General features: G+C 40.7%; 1 protein-coding gene across 3 annotated transcripts in view; it reads left to right on the plus strand.

Moving 5' to 3' along the window:
* Positions 1-25,017, plus strand: part of GRAMD2B (GRAM domain containing 2B) — a 67,678-nt gene that overhangs the window by 30,829 nt on the left and 11,832 nt on the right. For 2 of the 3 annotated variants that reach the window (XM_058539641.1, XM_058539650.1), the window contains exons 2-11: positions 7,731-7,850; positions 10,852-10,963; positions 13,134-13,200; positions 14,150-14,253; positions 18,037-18,132; positions 20,257-20,328; positions 20,428-20,508; positions 23,091-23,202; positions 23,749-23,871; positions 24,450-24,537. In XM_058539641.1, coding sequence (XP_058395624.1) covers positions 7,731-7,850; positions 10,852-10,963; positions 13,134-13,200; positions 14,150-14,253; positions 18,037-18,132; positions 20,257-20,328; positions 20,428-20,508; positions 23,091-23,202; positions 23,749-23,871; positions 24,450-24,537 — 975 coding nt within the window. Of the gene's footprint in view, positions 1-7,730; positions 7,851-8,689; positions 8,733-10,851; positions 10,964-13,133; positions 13,201-14,149; positions 14,254-18,036; positions 18,133-20,256; positions 20,329-20,427; positions 20,509-23,090; positions 23,203-23,748; positions 23,872-24,449; positions 24,538-25,017 lie in introns of all 3 variants that reach the window. The other variant, XM_058539658.1, reaches the window with a different exon arrangement.

Here is a 25,017-nt window from a genome sequence, read left to right on the forward strand (position 1 = left end):
TCTGATTTTAGTTGTAGTAGTTACTTCATTATCTATAAAAATGTATGTATCCTGCTCTTATTAATTCTAAACCTTATCTCTCAACTTGCTGTTTTGATGGAACATAAGAATCAACTCACACTAACTCCCTGCGTCCCTCTCCTCCTACTCCCAATGTTAAATAGGCATATCACTCTTTCTACTTCCTATTTTCACACATTTATCTCTTCAAATAATACATCAACCTAAAGCTCTTGTTAAATCAATTTAACTCCTTACTTTTTAGGATAAAAAATTAGTAACCTCTGCCCTTCTTTCACCTTCTCACCATTCATATATTTTTTTAATAATTCCTTCTCCTGTTTTTCTGTTTAGAACTCTTGTTCATTTGATATAGAAGTGCCTGGCTTACCCATGTCTTGTTTTTCCCTCTCACTTTTTCTCTTTTTGAATTTCTGTATCTTGATGCTATCTTCCAACCCTTTGGTTAAATATTCAGGTCTCATTGAGAAGGTGACAGTTGAGTAAAGACCTGAAGGAGAGGAGAGGGAGCCACGTGGCTCTATGAGGTAGGGCATGCTGGGCTGAGGGAACAGCCAGAGCACAGGTTTTCCCATGGGAGCATGAAGAGGAGGGGGTCAGAGATCAGGGGAGCGGACAGGGCAGGTCACAGATGCCTTGTAGGGTATTAAGGATTTGGACTCGGAGAGAAGTGAGGAGTCAAGGAAGGTTTCCTTTTCCATAATATTGTGATCTGTTTTATGGGTGCTCTCTTCTGTAGCTGAAGATATTAATTGGAAGGTTTTGAGTTTTTGTTTTTCTTGTTTGCTTGTCTGTTTCTGTTCTCTGAAGTCAGTTTCCTAAGGATTTTACTTCCCTGTTGGTTTATCTTGGTCTTTTCTTTACCACTTCAGGTTTTTTCCAAGGGTCTGGCAATCTTTGTTGTGATTTCATACTTAAGAAGGAGGGACTAGGAGAAAAAAAAAGAATGAGAGACTGGAGTAGCTTTGGAAGAATATGAATAGGGAGCTAGCACGTAGCCTGGCGTCTACCTTACTCAAATGGAAGGATGAGAAGGGGTTCACTCTGGGCTCCACCCTCCATACTAGGTACCCTGGTTTTCTGCACCTAAGTTGTCCAGTTTTTAATTGACAACCCTTGTGATATTTTTCCCTCATGGGCTAAGTACCTGACTGCCTGCTATTTAGGTCCGAGAATGGGGGTTGGGAGCAAGGGGGGAGGGGATCAAAGATTTCTCACATACACACCTTTAATTTAATCTAATGGTTTTGGCAACTTCTTACATCCTCCTCCTCTAGCACCTCGCTGGGCTCTGACAAACAGATCACTATTATCTTCCATTGATGCCCATATTCTGAACTACAGCTTTCGCTACTTTGCTGTGTGAGTTAATATTGTACTTTACTTTCTACTTTCCATTTTCCAGAAATTTTGGGGAATCGCTCTTCTGTTGACGATTTCCTCCATTATTGTCAGCAGGAGTATTACTTCTTTTATAAATAATCATTTTAACAGGCCTCAGAAAGGAGAGGCAAACATTTGTGCTCCTGTTCTCCCTCTTGAACTGGAAGCCTGTCAGGTTTCATTTAAGGTTTTGCTGATGCCAAAGAATACTATGTTTTTGGCATGCCTTTTTTTCTATCTGCCATAGCCTATCAAGGAAAAAAAGTTCATTTATCATTAATGTTTTAATTTAATGTTATGCTGACCCCTAATATCCACTTAACTTTTCTAAATGTTTACGATTATTTATTTAAAAAGTCAATTCTAGGGGCCGGCCTGGGGGCGCAAGCGGTTGGGTGCACGCGCTCCGCTGCGGTGGCCCTGGGCTCGCCGGTTCGGATCCCGGGCTCGCACCGACGCACCACTTGTCAGGCCATGCTGTGGCGGCATCCCATATAAAGTGGAGGAAGGTGGGCACAGATGTTAGCTCAGGGCCAGTCTTCCTCAGCAAAAAGAGGAGGATTGGCAGATGTTAGCTCAGGGCTGATCTTCCTCACACACACACACAAAAAAAGTCAATTCTATGATGCCAAGAATTGGTGATGCAGGTATGATAAGAATTGTTTTCCCTAAATGTTTTAATCAACAGTCCACTAGAAAACTTGGCAAAATGTACATACAAACAGCTAATTCACAAAACAGGAAATTAAAAAAAAAACACTCTTAAATCTATGAAAATATACTCAACCTTAGTCGTAAGAGAAATGTAAATCAAAACTTTAATGGGATTCTTTTTTTTACCTCTCACATTTACAAAGCTCAAAAAGTTTAACATTAACCATCATTAAAATTATTATTGTTATTCTATATGCCAAGTGCTTTGCTAGGCACTTTGATTTTTTTTTAATTTAATATTTAATTAGTGAGAATGTGTAAACTATATATTGTGGGCATGGATCACAAAACCTCTACTAAGGGCAATTTGGCAATAACTACAATTTTTAAATTATTTTATTTACGTTTTGACACAGCAGTTACATTTCCAGGAAATTATCCTTTGGATATATTCACATGCATAATAAACATACAAGGACATTTGTTGCAATGTTGTTTGTATTTGTATTAGGACTGAAATCCACCTAAATTCCCATCAATAAGGAACTGGTTAAATTATAATTCATCCGTTACAGTGGAACTCTATGCAGTCATTAAAAAGAATGAGGAAGCTCTATTTGTACCCATACAGAAAAAGCACCAAGATACAATACGTTAAAAAAAAAAAATAGCAAGGTATAGAATAGCGTGCTATCGTTTGTGTTTAAAAAAATACACACAGTCATGCACAGATTCTCCCTGGAAAGACACACAGGAGCTGGGGACAGTAGGGGCCTCTGCAGACAGAAACAGGGCCACCATGAAACGGGGGTACAAGGGAGATTTGTTTTTCCATTTGTCACTTATGAATTGTGTACTTATGCTTCTAGTGCCTATTCAGAAATAAATACGTAGATAGATAAATACAATTTAAAGTTTTTAGACAAAGATATATCAGAATTGTAAACGAAAGACTCTTCTTCCCGACTTGTAAAAATCTAGTTTGGGAGATTCTGAGTTTACTTTGCAATTGGAGAGGCTGAGGGGTCTGGGAGAGGTCCTGGTCTCCATCACCCACTCCTGCACCATCTGCATCCCGTTCTGCTTCCTTCTTTTGGTTACCATGGTGTCTCTATTTGTACTACGGCTGCTGCCCAGCAGTCCCAGAGCCCGCCTCTGTCCCTATAGCCCACCTCTCTGCTTCCCAAGTGTTGCCGCCCTTGCCTGCCAGCCATGGAGTCACTAAGCAGGCGACACACCAAAAACAAGAGTCTGTGAGGCCCCCGGTCTTGGCAGTTCCAGGTGCAGCCTAGTTTTCAGCACAGGGCTTCAGCAACACTCTGCTCTCTCAGACCTAGCCTTCATCACGACACTTCCATTTCTAGGATTATATCCTTTCAGATCCTCTAGGGAACATACCCTATCTTCAAGTCACTTCTAAACCTTTGTTGATCAATACTGTGGTTTTAGGAAATGGTGATCAGGGATTTTTTTTAATGATAGTGGATGTAAAACTACCCTCACCTATACCACCCTAAGGGAGTTTAGTGACTTTTTTTTTATTTTTGGTGAGGAAGATTGGCCCTGAGCTAACATCCGATGCCAATCCTCCTCTTTTTTTGCTGAGGAAGACTGGCTCTGGGCTAACATCTGTGCCCATCTTCCTCTACTTTATATGGGATGCTGCCACAGCATAGCTTGACAAGCAGTGCATCGGTGCATGCCTGGGATCCGAACCTGTGAACCCCGGGTCTCCAAAGCGGAGCGTGCGCACTTAACCGCTGCACCACTGGACTGACCCCCTAGTGACTTTTTTTATGCCTTAGCTTAGACGAATTTAACTTGAAGGTAGACTCAAACGCAGGGGTTCACCACTGTAATTGGAAAGGAACACAGCTTCCTAGACTGAACCATAGTGAGGCACTTGTTTACATTTACCTGAGATGCAACTTAATCTTCATTCTGCCCAGTAGCTACTTACTTGCCTTGTGTGTGATGATGCCTGAATATAACACATTGTCGTCAGGAGGGACCAAGGGCCTGGGAGGTTGATGTGACAGGAGAAAGGAGTGCTGAGTTCACCTTAAACTCACAGAGACTCTCTGGGAGGAATGATAGTTGACCCTACGTAAGAATTCTAATTCTGAAAAATTGTGAAATTCATATCAAGTCGTCAACAGACTAATGAGGTCTGGAAATTGACAAATATTAGACTGTTGATAGGGATTGTCCAACCTGTTTTTTATTTATAGATTGTGTAACAGTATGTGGCAGTGTCTTATTGAAACCAGCACTTTCTAGCTCTTCATAAAAATGCTGCCCCAAATAGGTGAAGTCAGGCTTGGTTGATATAAGTATGACTATCTGTCTCACAGCTCTGAAATTTCTACTGAAAAGCTTTCAGGGCCCGTAACTGATGCTGAAATTAGGTTGAAGATGGGCGAAGAAATAACTTGCCAAGGCCAAGTGAAGGTTGATCCTGTGTTTCCAGTGCCTTCTTCTGTTTCTATGGATACTTATAACTGTCACTCACTCATCTGTCTTGCCCGCCTGGCTCTGAGCATCCTGCCCTGCCAGCAGGGACCCTTCCAATAAACATTTGTTGAAAGAGGAGGGTTTTTTTTTTGGTTTGGTTTTGCTTTTTTAATTGACTCATTTAGTCAGTATCCCTGAAAGGGACTTGTCTTCTTGTTTTAAAAAAACAAAACCCAAAAAACCAATTTCTTTATTTTCATGATTTAAATGAGGCCTGTTATTTCATGTCCCTTGTCAGCAAGAGTTCAGCTGCACTGACAATAACTTTAAAGTTACTGAGAAACCTTCCATTTCCCCTCCCACATTCTGCTCACCCAAATAGGCCTGTCTCTGCCATTTGGATTCCACATAGTTTCAATCTGCTGCTGACGAGACCTCTGAGGGAAGGGGTGCTTGCCGGAATAATCTCTCCTGTGTTCGGAATTCCCTTGCTTGAGTTTCCATAGCATCTTTAAGTAAACAAAAACCTAAAATTGAATTTGCCCGTAGATGAATTTCACTTCCTCTCTGAGACACTACAGAATTAATCCCACATCAATCAACACATACAAATGACCACTGTGAGCAGTGCTGAGCTGGTGCTGTGGAAAAAACACAGAATTCCCCTGCTTTTAAGGAGCTTAGTCCAGTAGTTGGATAAGTAAGACATTTGGGAGAAAAAAGTTAACAGTACAAGGCATTAATTGTTTAGGGGCCTAGTGAGTTATAAGGCCAGCAGCAGCAGAGCCCAGACTACTGGGTTGGAAGACATTGTAAAGCATGTGCCCCCTGGGGAGGGCCTTCAAGGAGAGAACCAGTGCTGGAGACCAAGCACCAGTTTAAGGAAAAGTGGAGTGGAGACTGTCTAGAAAGAAGCCATTTTTAACTTGAGCACACCTGAATGTTCTGTCATTGCTTAGGGGAGTTGATACAGAGGTGTGCACCGTATCTTTTCAGTGCTAAGCTAGGGGCCCCGAAAGAGGACCACCATACATGGGGAAGCTCCTAGTGCCCTGCACTGCATGAAAGTGCCTGACCAGGAAGGGGCAGGGGCAAGGAGGGGCTGAATCCAGCCGAGCTTTGCGTGCTTTGCATCTTGGTGCTGGGCTGTTTCTGCCCAGAGCAAGGGGCACCTTGTGTCTGCCAGGACTACATCCAAACTCAGGGGCACCTTCTTATGAGTGCTTCGTAGTGGAAGTGGCTCTTAGTACACAAACGTGCTGTACAGGACAGCTACAGCTCTGCCTCCAAGTCTTAATCTGATCCTGCATAAGATTCAGCAAATATTTGAATGAAGGCTGAGATGGATGATTGAAGTTCCACACACACTTAGTCTCCCTACTTAAAGAGGGACTCAAGTATGTTTCTGCCTGATGCTTTTGAAGAATAGGAGTAATGTGTGTGTCTTGGGGAGTAGAAGGAAAAGACAGAGATATGCTCAAAGGCCCCTTAACAGTTCTAAAATTCTTTGAGTCCATAAATTAAACTTGATGCTAAATTTAAATAAAATCCTCTTTTTTAAACCAAAGCAGTGTTTTGCTGTTAATATTTGAAGGCCTTCTGTGTACCTTTTGTCACATAGTGCGACTCAGTTATGGACTGAGCCCTTTTAATGTACATAAATACTTTAAGTACTTTGAGAAGAATTGAAGTAGTAGCAGTTTGGGACTCTGTGCTCGAATATTTTTATCTACTTAGAAAAAGAGAAATGTTAACTACAAGATGAGAGCATCAACCATCCGTAGGGATTATTAATCGGATATCTTGTCAGATATACTTGATCTTGATTTTGATGCTGCAATAGGACCCCTAGTGTGGGCTGAAATTTTCATAGGCTGTGAAAAGTGGTAAGCAAGCAACCACAAAGTTGAAACTAACCCATAACATTTCCTGCCTGCGCAGTCATTTGCAGGTGAAGATACCAAATGGGTGGTAAATTAGGATTAAAATTAGCTAAACTGTCATAGCAGTGCTTTCTTATGTCTTCTTTGGTGCTCAGCAACTATGGAGTTCTCACATCCTCAGAAGTATGTTTTGTGAGTTCTCTGCTGTGCAGACTGACACCAGAGAAGGTCCGATCCATGTACAACAGCATGTATTCTCCTTTACCACGTTCCTTCCCCTCCTCCTTCCCACAGTGGAAATGGTTTCCTTGTTCCTGAGATGGAGGGAGCTCACTTCTGTGTCCACCTCACTGGTCGGTCTCCATTCGTTCCTGGCTCAGTGTGCAGAGCCTCTTGACTGACTTTCCCCTCCACTCCATCTTTCACCAAGGTCAGACCTAGTTTTCCAAGAGCCCATTGATCATGAATATATACCAGCACTATCCTAGACCCTGTGGTCAATATAAAAATAAGATTCTCACCCCACCCTAGAGCTCTCACACTGAGGAACTAATAGGGGTGCTAGATAGATAGATATGTGGTTGGGGGGATGGATGGATTGGGGGAAGAGGGAGAGAAAATATGAATGAGATTGAGTATGTGCACAAAGGCCTCCCAGATGGACAGACCTGAATTTGAATCCCAACTCCAAGATACTAGCTCTGCGAACTTGGCAAGGTATTCAATATCTGAGAGCCTCAGCTTCCTCATCTGTGAGATGGGGGTAATAGTTGCTACCTAGCCTGGCTGGTTGTGCAGATTAGAGACTGTAAATTGCTTAGAGAAGTGCTTGGTTAAAATAACAGCAGCCCAAAGTGGGACGTATATAACTGCAACAAAAGGTGATAAGTGACATAAGGGAAGTGCAAACAGAGGGCGGTGGGAGTTCCCAGCAGGAAGGCTCACACCTGGCAGGAGGCCGCTCGTGAGCGTGTACATGTGACATGTGCGCAGGGGCCCTCCCAGCCTCCAGGTGATCTGCCGCCCTGCTCCCAGGTAAGCAGGGCAGAGCTGGGCAGCGCCGGGCCCACAGGGCGCAGACCTGGAAGCCAGCAAGTTTCCGCCAGGTCATACGTTTACCCGACCATAAAGCTGGACTTTTACCTGCTGAAGCAGGCGTGGCCAGCCGAGAGGGTTAGAATGGAGATTTGGAGAGGGCAGAGCTGTCCTAGTTGACTTCAGCCTGTTGGTGGAGACTGAAGATCCTTCCGCTCTCTAGAAAGCTAGGTTACTTCATCGTTTTTCTGTCCACCCCCTCTGGATGTCTAAGGTGAAGCGTTTTTCCTTCTTCTCCAGCTCAGAGGCTGAGAATGGCGTGGAGGAGAAAAAGAAGGTCTGCAGGTCCTCCACAGCCCAGTCTCCTGCGCCGTCTAGTGAGGCCGAGTCTCCAGACCAGAAGAAACTCATTTGCCTGCGGTGAGTCCTCACGTTGACTCTCTGTTCTTTTTGGCCTTTTGGGGGGGAGGAGTTGCTGAGAGGAGCTAGTGTTTCTAGTTTTATAGTGGTTGTTAAAAGATTGAGTATCTATTATAGGCAAATAACACCCCTGGATAAGAAGCGGAGTGTTTTTCCTTGATCTCTGGGCACTGGGGCTTGCCACTTTCTCTCATCTCTTCCCGGGAGCATCTTTTCTCCTTCCTGCCCTAGCCTTCTGCAGAACGTCTGCTCCTTTCTTAAAGCACTGATGTTACTAACTGATAAAGCCAGAGTGGCCCAGTCTCTGGCGCAGATTTAGAAAGCACCTGGAAAGGCTGGCCAGGTTGCTCATGCAGCCGGCGCGGGTTGGAGTGTCTGCTCTGCCTGTGGGTGTGTATACCTGCGGTCTCACTTTCCTGGCAGCCACAAAAAAGAGCAGAGGGGAACCCCGTCGGGGATCCCCATGCAGGGTGTACTCGTCTTGGGAGGCTGCCCCTTTCCTGGGGCCAGAGTCCGTTAGATCATGGGGCTATGAGGGGACAGGTAGTTTTACAATGTGGAGCTATGGTCCCCATCACTCTCAGAGGCACCAATTATGTGCTTTCTTTCACATGGAAGGAAGAATTAGGGACTTAAAGTTGCTTTTCAGCCCTTAAAAGAAAATGGTTAAGCCAATGGTCAATTACAGGTAAATGTGGCCACTTATCCATGGGAGAGGAGGAGTGATTGCTTCCTCCCTATTATTAGAACTGTCACAACTGCTGCCTTCTATGTCTTTTGGCCTCTGCTAAAGGATGATTAAATAATTCCTGCTTTTCCCTTCCTTTCTGGCCACTCAGCCCGTATCTTCTCTCCAAATCTATACTTCACTCAGGACCAAGTGTAAGTCTTCACTCTTCTCCCAAATTTTTCTTTTCTAACTATCACTCCCAATTCTCTCCATCTTTTCTGCATGCCTGTTTTGACACATCTCACTTTTAACCATTCTTTCTAGAGCTGTTTCCTGTCAGAGCATCCTGCCTCTCTCACCAGATGAGTCTCTGCACAAAGGCACAAAGCATGTTGTTTCTTGTATCTTTCACCACTACTGACTGGCTACAGGAGGCACATTTAAAACACTATTGGTTTTACTCCAACTTCCCCAGGCTTCAGATGAGAATGACATGCTCATCATCAGGGCATGTGTGTTAAATTTCATGGGCATTTGGTCTGTGTAATTGCTGAGAGGTCGTGCTTGGTTTAATACTCTGCTCTTGCTGTCTGGAAATTCTTAATTTTTGAATAAGAGGCCCCACATGTTCATTTTGCACTGGGCTTCTGGTCCTGCTCATCGTCACCTGTAGGAAGTGAGAATAACATGGTTGAGAAGACCTGACGACATCAATACTGTGTAAATAAGCACCCCTCCCACCTCCACCACAGAGGCCAATGCTATGCCACAGCCCCTTCTGCTTCTGCCTCTTGAAATTATCAAGGGGAGAGCTGCCCTACTTGTCATATTTGTGTCCAGTCCATCGTTCTTCAAAACATCTAATCATTGCCTTGGTGATTCCATTGACATTTATTAATTTGAATCAGTGGAGGTGATAAATTCAAATTAGTGGATAGTATAAATAATAGGTAAATTTGACATTTGTAAAAATAATTTTATTTTCAAGTACAGTACACAAGTTTTCTCATAATTTCAAAAAAAACGTAATCCCTAGAATTCTAAAGGAATTTATATCTGAGAATAGGTTCAAAGGCTGATAGCTGAATCCAAATCTATATACCTTGAATTGCTGACAGGTATTTCCACTTGTGATTTGAGCATTGTGGACTTGAACTGTCAGGGCTGGAAGGGAACTAGGATATCACATACTCGTTTTCCCACCTGAGAAAACCAGAGCCTGGTATCTCTCTAACTTCAGTCATTTCTGTCCCTCTGTCACACCCGTATGCCACCTGAATTGCTTAAGATTCTTCTTAAATCCACTTTGAACCAAATGTTTTTTTAACTGAGCCTCATTCTAAGAAATCATATTGTAGAATCATGGATTTCATGAGCCATTTTCCCCCAATAAACAAAAAGAATCTACATAATTATATCATAAACTTGTTTGTATATATAAAATCATATGTGCATTCCCCTTTGAAATGACTGTGTTCAGCTCTTAGGTCGCAGGTATGTGTAGATTTACACATCTACTGAAATGGAGAGCCAGGACTAGAGTCACCTTAGAGAGAAGTCCTGGAGCTCTGACTTCTGCCCTTACGAGAACAAAGGAAGACTTGACCTCCAAACGTGTTCTTTTTTGTCTTGATTTCACTTCTTCTATTTTCCCACCCTGGGATGTTCTGTTTCTCTTTTCCTCAGATCCAACTCCTGCTCACCCTGTTAGGCCCAATGCATTAAACCCACTTTGTCCTATTGGTCTCCTTATCTCTTACCTCCTGTTGGACTTATTGTCTGGATACCTCCTCCTAACTCCTATGAAATGTATTGTTTGGGTGCTAAATCATGTATTGCCTTTTTAAAAGATGTTTGATTCGTGCACAGGCTCCTTATGGATAAAGACTGTTTTGTGTGCCCCAAGGCATTTAACACAGTGCCCCACTCAATTAACATTTGTTAAATATTAATAGAATTCTAAAACAAAAATATTCTTTGATTGAACTATAGCTACAGTTTTGTTTAATAATTTGCCTCCAGTACTCCTCTTTATACTGATTAAAATACTTTTGACATAATTACTTTCACAACTTGATTGTGCTTTCTCCTTTCTATAAGTTACCATTTCTGCAGTTTGAGATTACAGCCTGCTGAAATCATCCCAGTCTCCTACAACATGGGCCATGTAAATGCCCCTAGAGTATTATGAGTGATTCTTGACGTCTAGAAGAGAAAAACAAATGTCAGATTCTCTTGTGAGATGGTATAATAATCAAGATTTATTATAAGAAAATTAATGAGTAGCATAAAAAATTCATCTTATAGACTCCCTGGATTTTCTCTCCTTAGGTCAAAATCCAGTTTTGATGGTGCCTCTTTAGCAAGTGATAAGAATGACTGTAAAACAGAAAGCAAAAATGACTCTAAGACTGAAAGGAAAAAGTCTTCGTCTTCCAGCCAGGTAATCTGGGCACGAGCTGTGTACTGTCTCAGAGGGTGACAGAAGCATTAAGGCCAATGGAAAGAAAGAACTCAAATGTATAGCTTCCTGCTAGTCAGGACTAATGTAGGTATAGATTTTAGAGAATCTAGAAGAAAGGACAGGCTGCAGTTCCTTCAGTTAATTTGTCATCAATACTATATTTCACAACCGACCTTTCAACTCTTGCTAAGTGGTAGTGAGTCCCACACTGTGACCCTGAACTCTGACAAGTGCCCAGAGAGCAAGGACCAACGCAGAGTCATGTGCCTGTCTAATAATTAGCCAAGATCAGGAGATGTATGACATCCTTGCATTAAAATTAGAGTCTGATAAGGCACATGTGTGAATAGAAGGCTACCCGACTGTACACAAAGGAGGAAAACCTGTGAACAGGGTCATGATCTCCTCCAGAAGTAATTTTGGTTCTGAGCTAAAATATACCCAGATAGGCAACAAAGCCCAGTTCTGTGTCAGAGTGTGACACACTTACTAGGGTCAAGAGTTCGGGGGTTTTTTTTGACGCTTCACCCGTAAATACCTGAATATGTGTCTCCTAAGAACTAGAACAAAAAACTGTTGGCACACCCAAGAAGTTTAACTAAATAGTAAATATACAAAAATATTATTAATATAAAATTCATTTTTGAATTTCCACAATTGTCCTAGTAGCGAATGTCCTTTATAAAGGTTTTTTTGTTCCCACCCTCTCTAAAATCCAGTCGAGAGCCATGTATTGCATTTATTTGTCATGTTGCTTTTAATTTAGATCAGTCCCACTACCTTTTTTGTTTTTTTGCCTTTTATTACATTCATATTTTTGAAGACTCCATGGCCCAGGATATTTTGAAATCAAGTGTGCAACCAGTGCTCATAGTAGCCATTAAAAACAAAATCTCAGTAAAGTCCCCATTGAACGCCTAGCTTTAATCAAGGTAACTTTCTGGGTGCAAAGTGTACTCCTAGGAAGCTGCGTGAGGTAACCTACTTTTTATGAGGTATTTATCTATAAAATAGTGATTTGCAGGGACCACCCATCATCTGCATGACCTGCCTGAAGCTCTCCTTTATGGCCATACTAGGGCCGGTTCTGCCGTTGAGACCACTCCTAGTTTGCATAATAAAACATCGAGGGCCTCCTTGTGCTCTATCTCTGTTCTGCTCATAAGACTTTTTCATTAAAACATCCTATCAGGCAGAGTGGTCCTGTGGAAGGAGGACCCAACTGCACCTCTTAGCTGTGTGGTGCCTGTTAAGTCACTCAGTATCCCTGAGGCACAGTGTCCTGACCCATGGAATGGGGATGTCAGTTCCCAGGTTATTTGTGAAAGCATTTTACAAACTGTAAATTGCTGTCTATAAAGTGTTGTCACAATTGTGGAAACAGATGTGTTGAAAGTGAAGTCACTTGCAGCATTTCAGACTCTTGGGTGTCCTACCACCCAAGACTCAACTGGAGAGTTAAGTCTTTTGTGTGAAATCCTCTTTGTCATCTCCCCCCTTGACACTGGCTAAGGAAATGCCTTCACAACAATGATAGTGTTAGTGACAATACCAGGTAGTAGGTCCTTTAGATGTATTATCCCATTTAAGCCTTATGGCATCCCTCTGAGGCAGGTACTGTTTTTGCCCTCTGGCACAGAAGAGGAAACTGAGGCCAGAGAGGTTAAGTGACTAAGCCACAATCATATACCAAACAAGAGATATAGCCAAGACTTAGACTTAGGTTTATCTGACTACAAAGCCTTTAACCCTTGCCCTCTTCTAAGAGTGCTCCCTTTTCTTTAGTGTCCTGGGATCCACTACCTTCCCTGGTGAGATTCCTTAGAATTTAATCTCATTTCTTATTAAGGACATACATCCTTGTTCAGCCTCCTGGGCAGAAGGCTGACCACCAGCTGCACCATGATTCTGGATGTATGTCCAACCAGCAGGTCACTAATCTGGTTGGAAAATGAACCCTTTGTGCCCTGCCTTCCACTGTTTTTCACTGAAAGGTTGTGTTGGAGACTATGGATCAGAGAGAAGGAATTCCTAAAGATACTATATTAAGGGAGGGAAAATTTGTTACATAATGTAAATTGAAGTTAAAATTTGTGATGTTTCACAAAAAAGCAAGAGCAGTGATGCCTGTGTTTTGTTGCCATTGCAGTACAAAGCAAACATGCACTTTCACAAGTTGTTTCTTGATGTCCCAACTGAGGAGCCACTGAGGCAAAGTAAGTTCTGACCTGTTTGACTTCTTAGCTACATATTTGAAAAGATGCTAATTGGTTTGGGGGAAAGAGGGCATGGTGTGGGGACTGAATCACCCAGGGGAATAGGCTTCTGAAAGTCATGATGTAACAAATAAGGCCAGCTTCATTCAGCTGGAACACTTTGAAAGACACTAGAGTAGAATGGGAAACTGAATCTTTCCATGTGACATGTAATCATCCGAGATGATTCCAGAATGATATCCTTGCCTTCCATATTCACTGCCAAGATGCATTGTGATTGGATTGTCATGAGTTTTAGGATAACAGGACTGAGCACAAGAGGCCATTAGAAAAAGGCTAAAACGGAAAGCTAGATCTAAGTGGACAGACATGTGTTGATCCCTGTGCTGTGCAGGGCGTGATAATCACACCTAAACCTCTTGCCTGGCACACCAGTTAAGCACCTACTCTGCTCCTCTGTGGTTCATCAAGCAGCCTAGTGTTCCATTCTAGCCTCTCTCGGTATACAAACGTTAAGGCAAGATGCTGGATTCCTGCCATGATGTTCCAACGGGAAGTGTGGGTCACATGCTCTTCCCACAGTGAGAAGAGGAGTCATTAGTGATAATCCCAGGGAAGGAGGGGCAGGAGTGCTAACATGAGCACTAGAGTGACACACCTTTTTAAATAGAGGAGATTTTTGAAAAATCATTCTTTACCTCTCATTTGCAATGCTAGACTTGCCTTTCCATTTTGATTTTTCTACTAAAGTTTGTAAGACTTTGAATTAAAAAACCAACTCGCATCTCCGTAGCTTTATTCCATTAAAGATGAATGAAAAAGAGGCGATAGATCTTTTGAGTATGTGAGTTTATTATCTCTGCCCATCCCTGAGTCACCAACATATATACACAGTTTTCATTTTAAATAGACATTCTAAATGATGTTATTTCTGTACATATTTTATCAGGTTTTACCTGTGCTCTACAGAAAGAAATATTATACCAAGGGAAGCTCTTTGTGTCAGAAAACTGGATTTGTTTTCATTCCAAGGTCTTTGGAAAAGACACTAAGGTTGGTATAATTTTTTTAAAAAGAAAGCTAACCCTCCACTTTATTATATATTGTGAATATTAATTGTTTTAAAGGTAGCAATATTTATAAATATTTGTATCATTTTTATCCGTTTCCTTTATTGTAGTTCCAAATATTACAGGTTCTAAATGCCTCTAGATGATACTAACTTCCGTTTTTCCCTAAACACCACTCTCTAATTCATTTCCTAATATACGTATATCTCTCCCACAACTCTACCCTAAATCCTTTTTATCTAGATGTCACCAGCAAACTCTCAAAGTTGTTCATATGAAGAGTGTGCCATAATTTGTTCAAAAACATACATTAAACCCAAAACAATTTTTAAAGAAATATCAGTTTCTGCACCATATTCATACCAGTTACCATCAGAGATGTCCAGGCAAACAGGCTATAAATAAGGTATTTATTAGAGTTTACCTTGTACCATCACCAGCACAAAATGAGCAGGAATCGGAGCATTTAAAGCCTAGTCTGAGAATCACATACCCAGAATCCCCAGTGGATGCTGACTGACATCTTGTCATTCTCATTTAACTCAGAGTTGGGGGAGCAGAGGCCTGTGACACCTGAGCAATTAAGGAGAACAGCCTGAAGGAATTGGCAGTTTTCCCAAGGCACCACCTTCTAAAACAAAGACCTTGGGACTGTGTCATAAGAAGGGAAAAAATAATTTCCTCCCATTGACATTCTTTCCCTTTGAGCTGTGATGTCACATCACACAAGTTCATTCAGGCCACCAGAATAAGGAGTCAGAGAAACACCTTGGGTTTGTGTGACCTGAGTGAGTCTTCGGTCATTCTGATTCATGATTATGAATAAGCAGCCTTTATACTCACAAAGTAGCTCATTAAAAACTCCTTTGCTTTGACTGGTAGATATGTTTTATTTAAACATTCTCCCTAAAGCCACTGGCAATCGTATAGAGAAAGACTACTTAACAAATATAATGGAAATTCTTTATTTTGATGGTGTTGAGTAAGCCGACTAGCATATTATTCTTTCTGTGAAACGTTATTTTTATATTATTCCTTTATTATATAGAGTTATGTTTAGATAAATATATTTTAGATTCACGGTATTATCTGAATCAGTATAATGCAAAGCAAGATTAAGCAGTATTTCACCGTATTTCACCATATTTCTAGATTTCTGGATTATAAGAACTTGCTCATATGGGGAAGGGGATTGGGTAGTACTGGTCTCCAGTTCAATGTGATAAAGATAATTTTCAAGAAAACAGAGAGAGCCCACACCTCTTACCAAAGCAGCAGGAGTTGAAGACATTAGTGAGCAAAGAATTAAAGAATTAGTCTTTGTTAAGGGATGGGGAAATTCACAAAGCCTCTAAGTGCAGTTTCAAGCTAATATGATTCTAGCAATGGTTTCAAAATCCTACTTCTACCTAAGAGAGAACTGACATAAACAAAGGTAAAAAGAGTAGCCCTGATTTTTTAAAAACATAATTCACTGGGATTGCTTTTGCATGTGCTGTATCTAATCTAAGAGACAAGAGATTGAGAATTAGCAGGGGGTGGGAACATAAGAACTATGACAGTGACTTGTACATTTCTTCCCCACCAAGGATGCTGTCAAGGAGATTTGGGCTTCAGCTCTGTGGCAGAATGTCCTCACTGCCAGCAGACCTTGGTCCAGTGTGATCCAATATGAACTAAAGGCAACCCAACAATTTGCTCTAGGAGGGAGAATTTTCTAAGCATCCTACCCTGAGAAAATATAACAAAGTGCAGGCCATTTTAGTCAGTCCGTCGGTATTTTCGGATGCTAGTAAAATTAAGTGCATGTATCACATTCCATCTAGGCTCAAACTGAATAGTGATTTATGCTTTATTTCTCAAATGTTATCTTGTTGTCATTTTATACTCACGAAGCAGTTGATTGAAAACTCCTTCTTAAGGATGTTCCATGGCTTAGATTATGCAAAAACCCAAATTTATAGCCCCTTGTCACTGTGTGTTTGTGTTCTTGCTCAGAAACAAAATTAGACTCATTTTTATATCATCATCTATCTTGGCAGATAGATGATCTAAATTCTTTTTTTCCAAAGTTATCCCAACTTATAACTTCTGAATTATCTTGCACACTTCAAAAGTTTTGTGGGTAGAGTTCTTTGGCAAAATAGCTTTTGGAAAATGTCTAATTTAGATTAGCACCTTATTCTTTTTTTTTTTTTTTTTTTTATAATTTTATTTATTTATTTTTTCCCCCAAAGCCCCAGCGGATAGTTGTAGGTCATAGCTGCCCATCCTTCTAGTTGCTGTATGTGGGACGCGGCCTCAGCATGGCCGGAGAAGCAGTGCGTCAGTGCCCGCCCCGGATCGAACCTGGGCCGCCAGCAGCGGAGTGCGCGCACTTAACCGCTAAGCCATGGGGCCGGCCCTAGCCCCTTATTCTTGCATAGTCTTCCTGTCTGGAACTTTGAGGGGTAGTAGAACAACTTCATCTCATACACCTAAACATGAATGTGAATATTCAGAATTAAAAGCTCATTTTTCTTCCTTCAGGCTGGCAGTACTAATATAAGGCCCTCCTCTTCCCCAGTCACCTGCTTGTTCTCTTTTAGAATATGTGAAGCATTTTTACAAAATAGATGTTCAAGTGAGTGTGTGTACCCATGGAGAGAATCAGGTCATTTTTTTTTTTTTTTTTTTTTTTTTTACCGTGTGTGTGACTCAATTTTTAGGGATCAAAGTGATGTGATCCATTTTTCTTTGAGACCAAACCTGGTTGGAGGGATATAACATAAAAGTATCAGGAATATCTACTATTCTTTGTGGCATCTGGTATATTCTTGTAGTACACTGTATAATAAAGAACCCACATTTTGGATCAGATTAGTTCACATTCCATCTTGTAACATTATATTTATGACCTTGAGCAAGTCATGCACCTCTCTAAACAAATGTCCTTGTCTCTTGGAATACCTCCTTTATAGGATTGTCATAATTAAGTGACATTCTTATCTGGTAAATAGGAACTAATAATAGTAGCTGCTACAATTGTTACTGTTGTTATTCTCTATTGTTTGATCCAGAAAAGAACTTAGAGTTCTTTTATGTCATCCATCCTTTTTTTATGAGACAAATGAGGAAATGAATGACATTTTAATTGAGTGTTAGGCATTTTCCATATATTATCTCATTTAGTCCACAGAAAATCCTGGGAAGTAGGTAAGACTATCTCCATTTTATAAATCAGGAAACTGAGGCCTAGAAAGAATAGCTTATAAGGTTGAGTAGGTCATGTCGACAGTAACAGAACTGAGCTGAGAATTCAGGGCCCTAACTTTCTGTCCAATAATGGTTCTACTACACCAGTGCTTTTCAACATTTTCCCCGCCCACATGCACCTAAGGACAGAGGCAAGTGGGGTACATGGAGACTAGCCTACAGTGGATGACCACAAACTCGGAACTTCTTTAGAGCCTTGGGCTTATTTCTAAAATGATTGTAAATTTTGCATTCTATTCCCATGTCTAAAGATAAGCGTTTCCCAGCAAGCCCTTCAGTAGAATTGATGATCCAGATTTATCCTCGGGCTTTGAAAACACCACTTTGAGAAGCTCAGAGACACACCCATGCCGCTCTTTAAGATTCAATTTTCTTCATGGAGGCTGGAGAGTTTGCTGGTGGTTTTGATTTTATTGTCAGTCTTTTTTTTTTAATTTTTCCTTTAACATGAAGATTTAAAGTGCTGCTCTGTGAAGGCTGAACCAGTGTTAACTCGGTGATTCTGTTGCAGATCTCTATTCCGGCTTTCTCGGTAACGCTAATAAAGAAAACCAAAACTGCCCTTCTGGTGCCAAACGCCCTGATTATAGCGACAGTCACAGACAGGGTGAGTACACAGCAGAGCTGGTCACCTTTGCTCTGTTCTGCTCGGGGCTCCACTCTGGGCTCCGTTGTCTTGGGGCCTCCTGCCAAGGACCAAGACCCTGAACGGTAAATACCATCATCTCCTATGGTGAATCAGGAGATATGCTGTAAGACTAATTTGTAAAATCACAGCTTGTGTACTGTTGTTTCCCCTCACAAGGTGATTTATTCTCATATAACTGTTAGCAATTTTGAATTTCCTGCTGACTTAATTATACTTGCTTGACCAAGGTCAGAAAAATAAAATTCTTTCCCAATTTCCCTTTCCCTAACATCTGTTAGGTCAGGCTAAACTGATATATTCAGTTTCTTTAATAACATTTAAAATCACTTCCACCACCATCTTGTTCACAGGGTGAGGCAGGGTGATAGTGAGGAGTGCAGCCTCCCCTTAACCTCAGTGGGTACCTCTTCCTTGCCATCCCAAATACATAAAGCTTGTGCGTGCTATGCCAGTGCAGCTTCAGGACCAGTTCCCAGTCCCTCTTTGCTTCCAGGTTGCCTTAACTCTCCCTCTTCTATACAGAGTTTCTTGAGCTGTTAATGACTGTTGAGCTACCCCAGACATGTGCAACCAGAAATATTTGCATTGAGAGTAGTGTTTATTTCAGCTTGGCAAGAGAGAGGGGATGGAATAATTTGGTTACTCATTTTTCACATGAAATTTTTTTTGAATATTTTACCTGCTATTTCTATGAAAGCATAAAAGCAAAATTCCGTTTCTAACCATATTGGATAACTTGAAGAGGGAAGGAGGGAGAAGGAAAGATAAAAGAGGGTCTTCTGGTGAGCTAGGAAATATGTTAATATCTATTGTTAAGATTTTTTTTTTTTTTTCTGGTGAGGAAGATTAGTCCTGAGCTAACATCTGCTGCTACTCCTCCTCTTTTTGCTGAGGAAGACCGGCCCTGGGCTAATATCCGTGGCCATCTTCCTCTACTTTATATGTGGGACACCTGCCACAGCATGGCTTGATAAGCGGTGCATAGGTCCGCGCCCAGGATCTGAACCTGCGAACCCCGGGCCACCAAAAAGGAGCATGCAAACTTAATCGCTACACCACTGGGCCAGCCCCTGAGAATTTTTTAAAAAATACTAATGGCTAACAAGCATCAAGTACTTCTCGCCAGGCATACACCGAATGCTTTCCTTATATTTTCACATTTATTCCACAATGCCACCCTATTCTTAAGAAAATTGAAGCTAAGAAGGATTGAGTAAGCAATTTGCTCAATGTCATCCACTTAGTAAGTGTTAGAGCCAAAATTTGCAACTGGGTCTGTCTAATGCCAGAACCCACAATGTTAACTACTTTAGAATACAGCACTTGCTTGAAAATTATATCAAATCTCTCATGAGTGAGTGAGAGGGGTAATCACAAACTTTGGAAAGGAAGTCTGAAAAGATTCTGTGGCTAAAATAGTTGGAGAAAGAGTGAGTTTTTATATTTTCTCAATGTCCTGTTTTTGGTACAATCATTTTTCCTGATGTCATTTGTCTCCAAATTCTTGTCTAGCTCTGATTTTGCTTCTTTCCCATAGCTTACTTATAAGCATCCAATAGAAAAATCTCCATATTTGTACAAGGAAGAATCTGGAAGCAGCTTGAAAAAGAATGAGCCTGTTAGAGCTGCTGGGAAAGTTTCAATGGAAATCTAGGTCAGAGCAGAGAAAGTGGACCCTCGGGAACTGTTAAATACCTTTAAAAAAAAGAAAGAGGGAGAGAGACTTGAAAGAGGACCTAGCAAATATCACTAGCCTTTTTTTTTTAATGTCCAGGCCTTTTCCCATTTGTTCTTGTTTGGGGCACCAATGTTAGGGTATTATATCCTTCGTTTTGTTCTACATTTCTTTATTAAATTGGGTTTAGGAGTTTTGTTGCTATTTTGGGGAAATATATTAGTTTTATTCCAGACACGGAATAAAAACTGAACATGTGGATGAGCAGAATGAGATTATAGGCCAGAGAACAGTCTACATTGTTTGAAAATGACAAATATATATATAAATATATATATTTTTGAACTCGGAACCCTCGCTTCTCGTCAGGCAGTATCTGTTCATAATTTCTCTGTGTTGTTTTTCAGTACATATTTGTCTCCTTACTCTCCAGAGATTCAACTTACAAACTACTAAAATCTGTGTGTGGACACTTAGAAGTGAGTAAAACATCCCTCAGCCTCCGTTGCTCTCTCTCCTCTGTATTTCTTACGGCTTCACAGTTGATCTGGTTTTTCATTTTGTTTTAATAATTTCAGAATACAAGTGTTGGTAACAGTCCCAATCCGTCTTCTCTTGAAAACAGTTTCGGGGCGGACCGTCCTTCATCTTTGCCTCTGGTGAGTTCCCGATGTAACTATGTAAATGCAAGAGAAAGGGAATATGTCCCACAAATACACTTCTTACACCATGACCAGGGTGCAGGAGGAACTTAGGACCATAATATTTGAGGCAAAGTTGAAAAAAAAGCAGGACATTTCTGTCCTGAAGAAGAGGGGGACCATAGGAGGCCGTAAACTTTTTTCAAGTAATTGAAGGATTGTCTTGCAAAAGAAAAGAAACATAGTGGGCTGTCTTGGCGAGTTTACTGGTCACAGAAGGTACTGATATAGTCTTGCTGCATTTGCTTGTCAGTGTTGTGTTAGAGGAATTCTCAAATCTGTTTGGGTAAGGCATATTCATCCCACAAATCGCTGAGTGTCTTCTACATTCCAGGCACTGTGCTAGTGTACACTGCAGGACACCAGGAAAAATCAAAACTAGTTCTTGCCTTCGAAGACTTTACAGCCTAGTAGAGAAGATGAGGAATACCCCAAAATAACTGTGAAAAAGAAAGTTGTAATGCCCAAGTGAAAGGTAGAGATTCTTTGATCCTTTAGATGTTGTTGACTGTAGAGTAAATCTCCAGTGGGAAATAGCTCCCCCAATTTGTACAATATTTGTACCTATAATGGTATAATGTTGACCCAAGAGAGTTCTGAACTGTAGATTACTCAAATGATTATTCCCAAACTGATTATTGTTTAATGGTGAAATGCTTTTGGTGAAGCAGTGTGAGAACTGTTAAAAAGTAGAGGGATCGAAAACATGTTCACACAAAAACTTGTACAAGAATGTTCATAGCTTTATTATTCACAATAGCCAAAAAGTAGAAACAATCCTAATGTCCATCAACTGATGAATGGATAAATAAAATGGAATATATCCATACAATGGAATATTATTTGACTATGAAAAGGAAGAAGTACTAATACATACTACAACATGGATGAGTCTTGAAAACATTATGTTAACTGAAAGAAGCCAGACACAAAAGACCACATATTGTATGACTTCATTTATATGAAATGTCCCAAATAGACAAATCCATAGGGACAGCAAGTGGATTAGTGGTTGCCAAAGGATAGGGGGAGGGAGAAATTGGGAGTGACTGCTAATGGGTAAAGGGTTTCTTTTTTGGGGTGATGGAAATGTTCTGAAATAAGACAGTGGTGATGGTTGTACAACATTGTGATTATTCTAAAAACCACTAAATCGTATGCCTTCAAGGGTGAATTTAATGTTATGTGAATTTTATCTCAATAAAAAGAAAATCTACCTTAAAAACAAGTAGTGGGAACAGTACAAACTAGAATGAAGCACATATGATTTGGAATCCAAGAAACCTGGTTTCAGGTCTGGTTCCACCCAGCTGAGCTATGTCACGGGAGAAGCTCCAACTGCTCTGACTCAGTTTCTTCATCCAGTAAAAGGCCAGCCTCCCGAGGTGGCTGTGAAGATTAAGTGCAGTCGTGTGTGTAAGGAGCTTTGCCTACTGCCTGACATGTGACAGGCATTCAATAAATAATTAAGTTGAAGAGATTTGTTTTTTTGTTTTTTTTATTTATTTTTTTTTTTCCCCCAAAGCCCCAGTAGATAGTTGTACGTCATAGCTGCACATCCTTCCAGTTGCTGTATGTGGGATGCGGCCTCAGCATGGCCGGAGAAGCGGTGCGTCAGTGCGCGCCCGGGATCCGAACCCGGGCCACCAGTAGCGGAGCGCGTGCACTTAACCGCCAAGCCACGGGGCCGGCCCAAGTTGAAGAGATTTGAATTTTTCAATTTTCCTTCCCCTATAAATTCTTGCATGAAATTGAAATGAGTGTTGAATGACCAAAAGACAGCTAGCTTAAGGTAAAAGGCTGGTAATTTGCTTACAAGACAAGTCTCTTCTTCATTTGGCAGCTAATAAATTGTGAAAAGCTCAGCCTAATTGGACCTTTGCCAGGGCATTTTAATGACACCTCTTGTCTCTTCAGTTCTTAAGCTCTTTAGGGGAACAAGTGGGATACAAAATCAAACATCTCTGCTTTTTCCCTACTCCTCATTCCTCTATCATCCTTCTGTAATTTAAATGTAATATCACTGACCCTGTTTTGATTTGGTTGAGGGAAGAAAAAAAGCTAAAATTTTGCCTTCAGTGTCTAATTTGCTAAAGCCATTTTCCCTTTTCTGTTTCCAGTACTTTTTTTTAAACTATAATGTAAGAATACCTTTCCCTCTGCATTTAAAACTTTCTATCTACTTTTTTCTCTCACATATGTCCATTTCAGTCACTTTTTCTCATTACAGAGCGCTAATGATGAGGCTTCTCCAAGCTTTACCCTGGAAGCTTTTCAATCATCAGCATTCCAGTTTTTTTCTAGACATTTGTTGTTTCAAACAAATTGGCCACTGTTGACAGAATTCTAACTGCCCAGAAAAATCTGTTTCAGTAACCAGATACTCTGTGATCTGTTGGGAAAATCCCAGTAGTGCGGGGTAATCCTTCCTTCTTTTCCGTATTTTATAGGTCAGGCCTGAGTGAAAGGGCCGGGGTTACCAGGCCTGCCTGTTTAATGAGAGAAAATTGGCCTCTGTTTATTTCATGATTTCCCTTCAGGATTTCAATGACGAATTCTCAGATCTCGATGGAGTGGTTCGACACAGAAGGCAAGACATGGAAGGATACAGCAGTTCTGGCTCTCAGACTCCTGAATCCGAGAACTCTCGAGGTCTGGGAAATTTTTGTTATCTTAACTAAAATTTAATTCTCTGCAAAATATCCTTTCCCTCAAAAACAGAAAACAAAACCACCACCACCAGCAACAAAAAAACCACCACCTTGTCTTCCTAATTAACAATTAAGAAAGGACTCTGGAGAAAGGTTAGTTTGAAAGTTCAAGGAAAATGAATTGCCTATGTGGTAAAAATCCATTTCCCTTTATACACATTTAACACATGTCTCTTAAATAGACATAATATTGGGGTGGTTGAAAGAGAGAAACATAAAATATTTTCTTACTTCTTTCAGTAATATTATTCATTGTTATAGCTGAATTGTCCCCATGAGTCAGTGGGCTAAGGACAGACTGTCCTTATATCATTTTATTAGCTTGAGAATTAGATTTTAATCCCCAACCACTCAACCAGCTTGGGAGAAGATCCATTTATATTCTTAGACATTATGCATATTAAGGGATTGATTTGCTTTGTGGTTGAGCCTATGTTTTTAAATGCACTGGGGAGAAAACTTACCCAGGCCCATTTTGGTTTAATAGATTTCCATGTGACAGAATCCCAGACAGTTCTGAATGTCTCCAAGGCAGAAGCAAAACCAGCTCGGGCAGATGCCCATGTGAACAGAGTGCCTGAAGGAAAAGCCAAGAATCTCCCTGCACATGGTAAGGAATGGATTATTTGGCATGTTTATAACTTTTAAAGGGTCCTCATGCTTCACTTTATGACTGCCTTTCATGTTCCCTCCCCTCCCTTTCTGCTATAGGTCTTTGCATATTAATTCATTTATTCATTCAACAAATAGTACCCAGTTCTGTGCCTTACTCTGGGGGATACAAAAGTGAATAGCCTTCATGAAGGTTCCTTCATTATTCTGAATACTTTGAGATTCAAAAATTACCAGTAAAACTCAAATTATTTAATTATGTATTATTTACTAATTATTCTAATAACTAGTATGAGATCAAGGATGGTGTCTATATTGTTCACCATTCAGTCCTTCGCAATGCTTGCCACAGAGAAGGCTCTCAACAGATATGTATTGAATGAAACATGTTGGAAGGAATTGTAATTACTGGTTAAAATGACAGACAACCTGAAGGCTTCAGTTAGTATTTTTTCGACTTCTGTTACCTGGGAATAATTCTCTCTCTCAAGTACTTCTTCCCCATAGGGATATTGCTGGATGAAGGAGGTGGGTTGTGATTTTAAAACAGTCACTTTTTGTTTCCCCCCACAACAGGTCAGTCAGAAACCATTGGAATCTTACACAAAGTAAAGTCTCAGAAATATCCGACTCTCCACCATATTCTTATATTCTACACAATTGTGTAAGTAAATGAATTTACTATGAGTGACTTAAAATGACTCATTTCACTAAAGGAATAATGTCTTCATGTTGACAAGAGCCATTGTACATCTCAGTGGTCTCTAATGTAACCCAAATCTTTTCTTTGACAACTTTTGTCTCCTACTTAAACAGTTTTTTTCTTAGGCTTAAGTCAAATTTTCATATTCATCCCCTTCTTATTTAAATAAATAGTGAGAAAGGAGGAAGGAAAAGCAAAATGTACCAGATCTAGCAGAGGACTAAGTTCTGAGCAGATACTCTTACTTGGGAAATTGTGCTGTGAATTTGAAGCATCTTTGTGCTTGTTTATTTTTCTGTCTATCCCGTGTTCTCTGGATAGAGACCAAAACAACTTTAAAATGTTATCCCCTTTACTGAAAACTTAGGCAGTGACTTTTTTAACCTCCCCCTCAGCTTCTAGTCTGTAAGCAGTTGTTCTTCTGAAAATAGCCTGACCCAC

Source organism: Diceros bicornis, chromosome 1 (assembly GCF_020826845.1).
Source record: "Diceros bicornis minor isolate mBicDic1 chromosome 1, mDicBic1.mat.cur, whole genome shotgun sequence".
Classification (NCBI taxonomy): domain Eukaryota; kingdom Metazoa; phylum Chordata; class Mammalia; order Perissodactyla; family Rhinocerotidae; genus Diceros; species Diceros bicornis.